The sequence below is a fragment of the Idiotropiscis lumnitzeri genome, chromosome 6 (assembly GCF_059441095.1).
Source record: "Idiotropiscis lumnitzeri isolate Australia: NSW breed Sydney's pygmy pipehorse chromosome 6, RoL_Ilum_1.0, whole genome shotgun sequence".
Lineage (NCBI taxonomy): Eukaryota > Metazoa > Chordata > Actinopteri > Syngnathiformes > Syngnathidae > Idiotropiscis > Idiotropiscis lumnitzeri.
Window position 1 is genome coordinate 20,905,315 of NC_142396.1, and position 13,790 is coordinate 20,919,104.

Below are 13,790 nucleotides of genomic sequence, written 5' to 3' on the forward strand. Positions count from 1 at the left end.
TCCTGATACTTTCTCTGTGCTTCCAATTTATTTTTCTTCTGTCCTCCTCAGTCATATTATCCATGATAAAACTGTGAGCTGATGAAGGCATTATATCTATAAACAAATGGGTGGAAATACAATTCCAATGATTTGCTTGACTGCATAGTTTGTATGACCAGGGCACTGGAAGTTCTAGACATGTTTACTTGAGGTGGCAGGAGGTTCAGTTGGGTGCATGAACACACACGCGCACACACGCACACCCACACACGTGCACAAACACACATTCTAATTCAGTTTTATTTTCTGTACATTAACCTGTGCAGCTTTATTTTATTATTGAACATGATGAAAGCTGCACGTCACTCATAGATAGTCCCCGGAAAATGTAACCCATGGGCAGCACATACTCATTATCATAATTTCCCTGTGGATCGATTTACCTGGAGAGCAGCAGCAGGTCAGCAGCATTTCTCTGAATTGTATCTTGTGGAGAGATAATGGATTAGAGTAAAAGGGAGAGGGAGAAAGGAAGAGAGAGAGAGAGAGATTGAATATTAATTAGAAATGTTTCCCTGGTGAGGGAACCAGTGCTCAGTAATTAAAGCTTTTCAGACTCAACATTTATCCCGCTTAAAATTATTCCTAACGTGCGTGCGTGGGCGTGCATGTGTGTGTGTGTGTGTGTGTGTGGTGGGATGGTGGACGACTGGTTAGGATGATGCCCTCACAGTACAGAGGTTGTGGGTTCAATTCCGGCTCCGGCCTTTCTGTTTGGAGTTTGCATGTTCTCCCCGTGGCTTCGTGGGTTTCCCTCGGGTACTCCGGTTTCCTCCCCCATTAGAAAAACATGCATGGCAGCTTGATTGGACACTCTAATTAAAGTGTGAGTGCGAATGGTTGTTTGTCTTTGTGTGCCCTGCGATTGGCTGGTGACCATCCTAGGCATAACTGCAAATTTGTTTACAAAAAGTACATTCAATTTTAGACTTGGAAAAAAGCAGGTCTAATGTGAGGCGCAGGTGGTCTAACACAATTCTCTATCTAATCTATTTCATTCACAAATATGACACCAGTGTGGGACAATAACTGAATCATAAATTGAACAGATGATATTTATCATCATATAAAAAATATTTTAAAATCACACCCATCACAACGTGTATGTGCGTGTGTGTGTGTATATTAATGTGCATGTCAAAGGGGCAATTTGCTGGGATGAGGTGGCATTTACTTCTGGAAAGTTCCCGAATATCCCAGCCTCGGTTGTACCATCCATTGCACCACGACAGCCCAGAGTTGCCCAAGTTGGGTGTTTTTTTATTTCCGCAATGTCAGGCACGGTGTGTTCGGGTTTGTGCTTCATTTACCCTGACTTTGATGCGAATGAGCGACAAGTTTAGTCTGGCTGGGAAAAGTCTACTTCAAACCCCACAGTAGCTTACAAAAGTGCAAAGGCATGAACGCATAAATTGCCCGTTAGACACAATTCTACCGGCGCAAAGTCTAGCAAAATACCAAAAGAAATTAAACTCCACCCATGTGCACAGTTAGTCAGTAAACTTGTACTGGGAACATACAGCCCCACATTTTGAACTTTTATTTGTAGGTGTATACACAGATTGCAATTGGCTGGCAACTAGTTCAAGGTGTAATCCTCCTTCTGCCCAAAAACAGCTGGATAGGCTCCAGAACACCCGCGAGCCTCGTGAGGAGAAGCGGCTTGGATGATGGATGGTTGGATACATATGCTGATGTTAAAAACCAAAGCCTGTCAAATACTCTCTTCAAATATTATCATTAATATACAGGATTCTGCCCCGTGTTCTGTAGATCTTCCTAAACTACAATGAAAAGATTGTGATTTGGGGTTGACTGACAACCAACAGCACAAATTATCAGTCTGCTGCTTTACGTTATCAAGGCAAAACGAACGTGATCAAGCTTGTGGGAGTAATGAAAGATGAAATCTTGGCTCACTGCTCATCTGATGTAGATGTTAAGGTAATTAGTTACAGCCGCCTTGGGCGCTCGCTGATTGAGGCTTTTGTAATTCTGCTTGATTTGGCTTCTAGTCTGAAGTCACTGCTCATGTCTCATTTTTACTTCCGCTCTTCTCTGAATACCCTGTGATGAGAGACTTGAAAGGAAATAAAATGGTTTCAGAACTCAAAGATAGGAGACCAGACTTTTTTGAAATTTCCAATTGGGGCTTTGTTTGTTTGGAACGTCAATGATTTTTTTTCCGGTTCGTTTTGTAAGAAAATGTATACATTCAAGAGTCCTTACAATTTCACACCAATGGAAGCATCTGCTGTGAAAGAAGCTTTTTTTTCCCAAAGGGGCCATGTATGTAACTCAATTGTGTTGAATATGAATTGGATATATTTTTGATCGTTTTAATTAGCTGCCATTGTGTAGCCCTGGTATGTCTTTAGAATTAGGAAATAACAAGTGAAAAATGAGGGAGAGGGGGTATTTAGATGACGTATGTGCACAGATTAATTATAAACCTTGCCCAGATGTAGCGCAAGACACTTGATCCAGTTGAACATTGCAAGTAAAAATTACATCAGTACTACAATTCAAAAGACTCTGAAGTGAATTAAGGGCTTTATTGTGATGAGATTTATGATAAATTGGTTTCAAAGTCATTATTTATTCACAGATTTCTCCAAAATAAGAATATAAAATAGTGCTGTCAAGCGATTAAAATATTTAATCACAATTAATCGCATTTTTTCATAGTTAACTTGTAGTTAATCGCACAATTTATTCATTCTAAAAAAAAATCCCTCCCATTTTTGTGTATTATGTATATAATTCAATATTTTATTGAATTGCAATACCTTTAACATAGAATTGATTTTTTTTGTTTTTCTGCAAATACTTTTTTTTAATTGAAAAAACAAAGCATTGGATTTGACTCACACAAACAAAGTCACACAAAACATCTCTACAGCCTTTCTAGGGTATCAAATAGGAGTAATATAAGAAATATAAAATGCCAACAAAGTGCAAACGAAATGGGTCAAAATAATGGGCTGTCACACCGAGGTAGTTATGGATACTGAGAGAAGTCCAGTAATCACTGGTGAGCGCGACTGCTTCCGCCTTCTCCGCTTCCTGCAAGTCTTGAATGCGGGTTGCTATGGTGTAGTCGCTGGCACAATGCGAAGTATTTCAGCCAGACCTTCATCCTCCACGATGCTAACACGCAGTGGCCACCCACTTTGCTTTGGCTTCAGCGAGTCTCTTTTTAGTTGATTCATCCAACGGTTTCTGTCACAAATTATCCATGGATGCCTGGGTTTGACAAGGGGCTGGAGAATTGGCATCAGCGGTGTGCTTGGCCATCGAATGGGGTTTTAAACTGGCCGTGCTGCGATGGGAGTTCATTGCACGATGGCAATACACACAAATTACTTTGCTCTTGTCAATGACACCATTAGGTAACTTTTAACAATAACAAAAACTTGCCGTTCAGAATTGAATTTGCGACATTTTTACCACTTCCATGATGCTTTTAGTTCTATAAACAGGTGAAAACTCCGCACAGCAAGCCCATGCAGGCGTGTACTAACTTTTGCGTGCTTTATGTTTTTTTCCGGTCTCGCAAGCGTCAGTGATCATAGGAACACATGTTTATTAGGCCAAGATGCGTCTTAATTGCTCTTTAAAAAAAATTGACGGCGTTAAAAGGGGGTGGGATTAATCTCATTAATAACGTGTTTTTCTGACACCTCTAATATAATATAGAAACTGATAAAAGAATACATAAACTGAGCACGGGCGGTCACCGACTGGTTCGCACGATGGCATCACAGTGCAGAGGTGCACGGTTCAATTGCGGCCACGGCCTTCTAATGTGGGGTTTGCATGTTCTCCCCATGCTCACGTGGGTTTCCTCTGGGTTCTCCGGTTTCCTCCCATATTCCAAGCGAAGGGAGGAAACCTAGAGCGCCCGGTGCATGGTAGGTTGATTGGACATTGTAAATTGTCCCTAGGTATGATTGTGAGCGCAGATGGTTATTTGTCTTTGCGATTGGCTGGCAACCATTGCCCGAAGACAGCTGGGATAGGTTCCGGCATGCCCCCGACCTTCGTGAGGAGAAGCGGCTCAGAAAACGGATGGATGGATAAACTGAGTTTGTCATTGAAAAATATATCATCTGGCTGAATGATCCCTTTAGGTTCATTCATGAGGTTGGTGGGTCAGGAAAAAAAAACATTAGCACCAAACATCCACCTATATATACACACCACTCAGTGACGGTGTCTATGTCTGCCCTGTGACTGGCTGGCGATCAGTTCAGGGTGTAGTACGCCTTTCGACCGTAGTCAGCTGGGATAGGCTCCAGCACCCTCCCGCGACCCTGTTCAGTGTACAGGATAAGCGGTGTGGATAATCACATGACATATATATATATATATATATATATATATATATATATAGTTTTGCCCCTGTTTACACTGGTGACATGGCAAACAGAGAGGAGCTAGTTGACTAAACAAGCTGCCTTTTATCAGTCATTTGGAATGGGTTCATGATGTTTGCGATTTTAGACAGCAAGCAGTCCGCTACAAAGTATGTTTGGAGTCTGTTGTAACCAAAGCAAGTAGCAATTATTTCAGAATGTAAAATAGACACACGGCAAAAAAACGTTCTATGCGCAACATGGGAGTGAAAACTCCTGCTTAGAAACACAACAACATGAGCAGAATTTTTTCATAGATTTACTTAAGAATAATAACAATAAAGGAGTTGATCGTTGCAAAAGCAGTTCGACACATACGGACGGTAATTGACTACGATGGTGGGTGCAGCTGTTGTGATAATTAATAAATGACACATTCGCTGGGGTCCTGGTGAATGCTGCGTTCCATTTGTACACGGCAGTACACTGCACACTACACACGCAGAGAGCATCCAGCAGTTCAAACATGACAGCTGGATGAGCTCTTGATCTCTAAGTGTCCCATCAAAAAGGTTCTGTGTAGGGGTGACATTGCGACAAGTCGTTTGAACACACTCCAAATAAGAAACATGACTCCCGATGTTGGTATCTGTGAAGCAGTGTGACGCGGCTAAATGAAACCAGTTTGTTTCTTGAGAAGAAACAAACGGATGAGATGAAGGTGGTTATAACGCCTGACATGATTCTGTTTTTGTTTACATTGCATTTGTTTTGTAACCACCTGTTCTCGTCATATTGTTCCCTCGTGTTGCTTAACCAGCTCCCTCCAGCCCTTTGTGTCCTGTCCAGGTATGCCTCGTTTCGTCAGTTTGCTTATATTTTATTCACTGGTTTCTTTCAGTCTTTGTCGGATCGTTGTTGCTGTCAAGTTGTTTTGTTTCTTAGTGTTTTGTCGTTAGTTCGTTTGAGTTTTGGTATTTTCAAGACTTTGTGAATGCTTTCAATTGAGTTTTTCCACAGCACCTCTACTAGTGTTTTTCGTTAATACATTTTGGTCAGAACAATCAGCTTTTCCTGCCTCCCTGCATTTGGTTCCTCCACCTTGACAATGCCTACAAATGGATTTGGAGCACTTCAAAAATCTTATGAAATCTAATATTAATATATACATAATATATACTAAAAGTATTGACATAACATACATAGAGGGGAAATAATCCCATCAAAATCCGCGACCCTAAGAAAATATGCTGATTTATGTTTATATTTCAAGAACCTCCTTATTTTTTCTTTGACATGACTGTGTTGTACTTTCTCCCCTCAGACCCAGTCAAATATGCGCTGCCATGAGCTACTTAGCTGTAATGCTTTGCCAACATTTCCCATAACGTACCATTTGATGGTTATTTTTGTTCACATCCTGTCATATTTGTGTCTCCAGGTTCACGTGGGCACCTCCAATCAAGAGCAAAGGGTTGTGGGTTATCTCACATGCACCCACCTCCATGCCATAGAAGGTACTACTATTGTCAAAGCATTTCTTTTTACCCTGTGTTTTGTATTTTCTTGTCTTTGTTTGAAGGAGTAAAAATCTGTTTCTGAGTGGGTGACCAGAGCTACACTTTTTCAGTTCTGTATGTGGTGGTATGTCCAAAAAGCCACGTAAATGTGTGCACTGAAATTTCTGCGTTCTTCCTCTGTCAGTTCCCATGGCAACTAGCTCAAGCTGTTTAAGGCGTCAGAGCCCTATTTAAAGCTCTGGTCAATGGCTCCCTCATTTTTTAGTCGAGACATGTCTCCCACCCTTGCCTGATATGTTGAGCTCCTCCTGCATTTCTCTCCGGTCTAAACATAGCACTGCGAGGGCGGTTACTAAATATAGAATAAACGTAAGGCGCTTTGGGGAAGGAGAAGAAATGGGGATAAGGAAGAGGAATAGAAGAGATAGAGTCTAAAATGTATTTGTCTCTTTGAAGACAGAGTCTAACAAAAGTGAAAGTCCTTCAGTTGAAGTAGATACTCAAAGAAAAAATGGTTATGTTATGCACTATCGTGGATACGCTTTTGTTTTTCATCCATCCTTTTTTGCTTCTGTTAATTCTGTTCAGGGTCACAGTTAAACTTTGGATTGACGTGGTTAGCACTCAATCACATGATACATAAAGTCAAACAATCATTTACACATGTATACACGCACACCTCCTATAGGCAAAAAGTCTTCAGTTAACCTAACATATTGTGGACTGTGGGAGAAAACCAGAATACCCAACAAAAACCCCGTAATCAGGTTTCATGTAACACTCATAAAATGGTGTACGGAATTCTTATTATAAAATGTAAAATCATTTTAGAAATTATTTACTAGGACTAATTATTCTTCTGTCATTCCTACAAAAGATGTAGAAAGTGCACAATAATTATTTCACTAATCATTAGTTATGGATTTTATTCATTTCTGAAAGTGTTTTGCATTGAAATGTATTTAATCCAATCAAAAGCTGAGAATAATGGGAGTGTCAATTTATCGAATTGAAAGTCACTCCCTCCTCTGTCCGACCTACGGAGAGAGCACAATTACTTATGTCTGTCACAGGCCGAGGGCAGACAGAGCGAACAGTACTCGTGATACAGACGTGAATAAACAGAACCGAAGAACTGCAACGTGTAAGAAAGTATTAAGCAAAATTAACATTGATATTGTTGTTGCCAAATCAGTAGTTTTAAGCCGCTGAATATGAGTTAGTTAACTAAATGCTAAGTAAATGCGACTATTTGACGGTTAGCCATTAGTTAACTAATTTAATGTGCTAATCTGCTACTTGCTATTATAGCCGAAGCAAGAATACGACGTGGATTGACACCAAGGTGCTGTATTCTGTGCTCCAAACTACTCACGGATTGTTAACTGTTATCTAGTGAGGTTGTTTGCATTTTATTGTCAGGGATCTGTATTCTAGTTGGGCTGTATAAAACACTTTGTAAACATGTGTTTTGAAAGGTGGTATACAAATAAAGTTTTAAAAGACTGCTTAATCAGATGGCCAATTAAATTGGTTTCCTATGGCTCTTCAAAAATCGGCCAAAATAATCGGCCAAATGGCCGATGGTTGCAGATGGCCAGGACCCACCGGATAGATTTGTTCTGACTGACTACGTTTGAGAAAATATACATATTTTCTCAAAATTCCTGATGGCCACCCGAGCCTATGCATACAGTATTATGCACTTTGTTTCAAATTATTATGCAAATTGGATTTAAGAGTCAAAAACCTTTGTTTTATTTTGTTTTTCCATTAAACTCGTGGGTGGCATTGTGTCTCAAAGTCTCATTGGCACAGACACGCTCTCAGATGCTTATGATGAGTTGTCTTAGGGGTGAGCCCAATTAAAGGAAAACTGCTTAAAATTGACATCCACATTATTATTCAGGACACAGGTTTTAATTGATATGGTAAAGGAAAATGATCTCTCTACTGATGAAAAGTGTAAGATAGTACACTACCTTGCTCAGGGTATGAAAACATTGGATATTTCCTAAAAACGTATCCGTGATCATCGAACCGTAAAGGAATCTGTTGTTAATTCGGAGTACAGGCGAGTTTGTGTAAATAAAGGCAAAAGACTCTGGCAGTCAACTTCATTGGATCAAGAGAGAATTTGCTAAAAGACCATTGCAAGGCAGCAAAGTGCTATTTGAAGCCACTGAAGTGCTGCGAACCTCAGGATCCTTAAGAAGTTTGCGAGTGTGCTTAAAGCTAATAATCAGCTTCCCCTAAAACAGAAACGGTTGCAGTGGGCTCAGGAATACATGAAGAATAATTTCAAACAGTTTTATTTACCGATGAGTGCAGTGCAACCCTTGATGGCGCAGATAGCTGGAACAGCGGATGGTTGGTCAATGGTCACAATGTCCCAACAAGGATGAAACAGCAGCAAATGGTTGGGGGTGTCATGTTTTGGGTGGGAAAGAGCTGGTAGCTCCCTTTTGGGTTCCAGAGGGTGTGAAAATGACCTCTGCAAAGTATGTAGAGTTTCTGACTGATCACGTTCTTCCATGGTACAAAAAAAAAAAACATCTTCATGCATGACAATCCCCCGTCTCAGGCTGCAAAAAACACCACTGAGTCACTAGCTGCTATGGTCATAAGAGAAGAGAAACTGGCCACCATCGTCTCCTGACCTCAACCTCTGGAGCATCTTCAAGCAAAAGATCTATGAGGGTGGGAGACAGTTCACATCCAAGCAGCAGCTCTAGGAAGCTGTTCTAACATCCTGCAGAGCAATTAAACCTGAAACAGTCCAAGAGCTCACAGGTTCAATGGATGCAAGGCATATTAAAGTCATCTCAAGCAAGGGGTCCTTTATTAACATGCAACTAGGCCTGTTTATTCAAGTTATTTCATTCAAAATATCTTATTTTATTATAATGCTAATTCAACATTTGATCATTTTGAGTTCAATACAGCCTATGAAATATCTTGAAATGCTGCTGTGCTTCATAATAAGGATCAGTGGGAATTAAGTTATTTATTGTATTTATTGATTGTTAAAATACTCTGGGATAAGTACAGCTCATCCATGTCCCTGTACAGGATATGTGGTAAAAAGGGAATAAATCAATACAGCTCAAGAAAACCAGAAAAAGCATAAATGTTTTACATACATATTTGAGGTTTATCCATAAGGGGCTATCACATAATTCCTGGATTTTTACTGAAGTCTTGGCTCAGATAGTAGAGTGGTCGTCTCTCAAACCAGAGGTTGTGGGTTTGATCCCCGCCCCTTGTGGCCATGTCAAAGTGTCCGAAAACCAGATACGGAACCCCCTGTTGCTCCTGATGCTGCGTCATAAGTAGGTGAGTGAAGAGTCAATGTGAAGCACTTTAAGTGCCTTGTAGGAAGAAAAGAACTAAACGCGTAAACGCCCTATGAAGAGTAATTAGATATGCAATATATACAATATAGTTTTGAAATTGATTTAACCTTCACTGAGTGGTCTTAATTAAGAGTTGCTTAATACAGAGTTAGAACTCAGAAGAAAAAAAATTATTTGACACCTCAGGATCTATTTTCATTGACAGACATATGTGCGTTGGCATATATTTTTAATTTTCTGGTTTACCGTGTTTGTGAATTTGGCTGTGCCATGCTGGGTGTTCACGTGGACTCGGAGCATTTTCTTATACATGGCTCCAATGGCACAATTATATGACAGAATGTCGACGAGATGTTTGACCTGGTATAAAGCAGGTCTAAGTTGTGGTGCAGGTGCTGTAATGCGATTTTGGTGAGTTTGATTGAGGCACAGGCAGACAGTTTCTGCGCTCCCCTGATATTTGTGATATATTATTCTCAACATCCTTATTATATTTGTCAAAACAACTTCCTGTGCAACAGCACAGCTATGAGCATGGGAGTGGTCACACGAGTACACGAATGATCAGGGTGGAAGGCTGTCTCCCAAGTGCCCACTTCACAGCAGTGATTTTTGATGATCCATGACTGGAGGCTCGCTTGCAGTTCCTTAAAAACATTCTTTTGCGCTTTGAACTTCTGCATCGACTCCAGCGATTATTTCTGCTTAAGCTATGTTAAAGACTGTGCGCCTCTCCTACGCTGACTTTAAAGCGGGTGAGAGTAGTCTTTTCCATTTGCCGGTAAGCAAGACAGCTGTGTTCACGAACACAACGGAGTAAACACCCCCTTCTTACTAGACCAGTCAACAAAAATAGCAAAAAGAAAAGAAACAACATCAATGCGTATGAAACAATTTTTCCTTGTTTTGTATGCATCTGTGTTACTATTACTCCAATCTTACTGCATTGAATCAAGTTGACAAGTTATATCAGGAACATTCAATTATTGAATTGGACAGAAACCGGATTTACGAATTTTATGTAAACATGAATTCCACGGAAATCAATATAATTGTCGAAAAATCCAATTTAACTTGCCTTTGTACATTGAGACACAACTTTCCTTTGCCAGTTTCAGTATCCACTGCAAGATTTGCCCTGCAAGTCAATTACCAGTATATATGTATGCAAAGGGAAAGCCAGAAGACAAAGCAAGGTAAAGTAGCTGTTTTTGTCAAACCATGCTCTGAGGAAGTTCCTGGCATGCATGCCACTTAAGGCAGGACCGCCATTGACCATGTTGCTGCACTTTAATTCATTTCAATCGATAGCTGGAAATATAGGCAATGATGGTTTGTTTGAAAAGAATGGCGCAATCTTATGTGTGATTTTGCTGGAGCTGATTGCTAACAACTGACTCAGGGAAAGCGTTAGAGTAAACGGTGGACTGATGAGCTGCATTTCCTTTCACACAGCTTGTTGAATTCTGGGTTAATGCACCGATGTTCCTCTTTGCTGTTCTATGTGAGCGCTGAACTGCATGGAATTGCGCCAGCAAAACACAAATGTTAATCAAGTTGTCGAGTTCCGATGCATGCATTGGTATAACCGCTAGATTTCCTAACCCGGCAAGAAGAACGAGGGTTTGTCGATACTAGGCTTGGAAGTTGGAAACAGGACACAGTTGCAGAATTCAGTCAGAGTAAAAGATCATTTATTTCAGGGCTAATGGGGAACTAGGGTATTAAATTATTCTTGCTATGAATTTAAATAGATCAATTACTTCACTCTAGGAGGAAAACACAAAGGCTATTTAATGTTACTACAAAACAAAAGATCACTCCAAAACAGTGGAGGGAAAAACCAGAGCAAAATAACACAAATAACAAATCCTGAAAACTGGAGGCTCTAAACCATAAATGTCAAACTCCAGCCCTGGAGGGCCGCTTTCCTGCATGTTTTCCATTTGTCTCGGCTGCAACACACCTGATTCAAATGATCAGCTCATCAGCAAGCTCTGAGTGAGCCTGTTAAGTATCCTGCTCATTTGAATCAGGTGTGTTGCAGCCGAGACAAATGGAAAACATGCAGGAAAGCGGCCCTCCAGGACCACTGTTTGACACCTGTGCTCTAAACTATGAAAAGATAAGTAACACAAAGTCTCTCCAACCAGGAGGAAAACAAAAGGCAGTAAACTTTAACTCCCATAAGCGTGGCTAAATGTTCAAAATTAGAACAAAAGGCGTTCAGCGGTAGAAATGGAAACGCAAAACAGGCAGGGCTGTGGTCACATCTGTGGCAAGAGGCACAAGGGATGAAATATAATGGCAAGGGACAAAGGGAGACAAGCACCATTTAAACACCAACAGGCAACAGGTGGGAACAAACAGGATGGGGCTGACAATGAGACTGGCACAGGAGAAAAGGCCAGTGACCTGAAATGAGAGGAGAGTCAGTCTTTTAAAATAAAACAGGAAGCAACCAAACCAACACAACCAGCCTTCACCGCGGTACGACAGGGCTATTTTCCCCTTCGTCACTTCTGAAGTGACAGATCTTTGCCATCAATCAACAGCAGTCTGATGTTTATTTAGCTTTACCCAATAATTACCATTTGTGGTGGAGAGCATGGCTTTTAGCAGTGAAACTTAAAAGGTTAGCGTCACAAGACTGTCAGAAAATGAACAATGGAATGAAACAAAAGCACAGTTTTCATTAAGAAGAGAAATTGTAGCAATTCATATAATATATATTTACATTTTGAGTTATTTGCACCAAAGCTATCCAAGTATATTGATTTTGTATTTTACCTACGATGTGTTTTGCCACAAATATCCGCATCCATCCATTCGTTTTCTATAGTGCTTGTTCTGAAGGCTAAATAGGCTGAGCCAGAATCTATGCCTGTTCACGAGTGGGCAACACTGTCTATACTGTAGATTGCAATTACATGGTGCGGCTTGTTCTCTACAGAACATTATCGTTTTACTGAGATCATATAACCATGCAAGGGTGTCTTGGTTTGTGTTTTCCTTTCCTTTCTCATTTCATGGTTTTCAAACTTCATCAGTTAGCTAACATTGATGAGAAAGTTTCCTTTTCTTCCCCGTATTGTCTGCCAGGTGATGCCTCTGTGCGATGTGAACAGCTGGACTTGTTGCTCCAGTGGGGGACGGAGTTCCGCCAAGCTTCATCACATCATTCTGAAGGGGAGAAAGGTCTTGAAGACCTCGTGGCCTTTGATGTCATTCTGGGTGACCTCAACTTTGACAATTGCTCTTCAGGTATGCATTAAGGCTAAATAAACTAGTCAGAGGAAGGATCTATGATTTCAATATTTATCCACGCAGTTTATCACATTAAAAGTCAGCCACCACTAACTTCTATGAATTTCCTTGCGACAACACGTCTGCATGCACTCTCTACAACATATGGGCATGCTCCTGACAGGAAGACAAATGGTATCCTCTGGACCTCCACAAATGGATTCAGATACAGGGAACAGTATGGGCAGTCAATGCCTTTGTCATCTTGGAGCGGACACACTTGAGGCTACTATATTGGCATGTACCAGAACCCAGGGCCCACTAGACCAACATAGTATAACGCCTTAATCAGGTTGCCTCTGGCTAGAATGTGGAGGTCTGTGCAGTAATCCAAATATTCGCTTTCCCAAACCATTGCACAGGTCAAGACGTTTTTACAATTTTTAGTCAGAGATGGAAGTCAACTTGTCGAAATGTTTTTTGTTTGTTTGTTTGTTTGTTGCGCTGATTCATTATCTGTCCTCATTTTTTCTCTAACACATCAGGTTGTCATATTAATGCTAATAATATGATACTCTATCCATCATCCAAACATCTTATCCTAATGAAGTACTGCACAAATGTATCAGATTTTTGTCCCTAGAAATGGCACTCAGCATAATTTTCCGAGTCATCGACTGTTTGAGGACAATTTCAATGTTTTTGAAAAAGAAAATAACAGTATTTTTTCCCAAAATAAAAATGGAGTATTAATTAAAAAGCACTGTTCCAAACTATTATGCAATCGTGTTTCAAGACATTTAATAGGTTGTAAAGAACTGAAAAAAGTATTTTTTTTATTTTGCAGCATTGGGAGTCAAGTTAAAAATGCTCTTACAATAATATGATTCATGATGTATTGGGGAGGACTTTTTTGTACGTCTTGACCAGTTACATATGCCTCCTAATTTTTGAAGACCTAGTTAAAACGAACAGCCGTTAAAGATTTGTCAGGAGAGCTTGTTTTCTGGGTTTGGTCACATGCCCTTCACAGGCTGAGCCTTTGGGCACTGTGATGTCATTTTTAGTTGACAGCAAGTGGTAGTCCAAGGCAAAATGACAACCCCCTGAGGTGGAGAAAAACAGAAAGATTTTCCAGTTTAATCCATTTTCCACAAATGCGGTATTAATGAGAACAACATGTTTAGACTCGTGGGGGAGGAGAAAACACTACTGTAAAGAAAATATTTGACTTGACTTCGGCTTTAAAAAATTCCAGGATGTTCACA

At 40.3% G+C, this 13,790-nt stretch overlaps 1 protein-coding gene across 1 annotated transcript in view; it reads left to right on the top strand.

The window, feature by feature from the left end:
* Nucleotides 1-13,790, top strand: part of smpd3 (sphingomyelin phosphodiesterase 3) — a 57,157-nt gene that overhangs the window by 36,164 nt on the left and 7,203 nt on the right. The window contains exons 5-6 of the mRNA XM_088299129.1: nucleotides 5,842-5,917; nucleotides 12,379-12,540. Of these exons, the coding sequence (XP_088155255.1) occupies nucleotides 5,842-5,917; nucleotides 12,379-12,540 (238 nt within the window). The remainder of the gene's footprint in view (nucleotides 1-5,841; nucleotides 5,918-12,378; nucleotides 12,541-13,790) is intronic.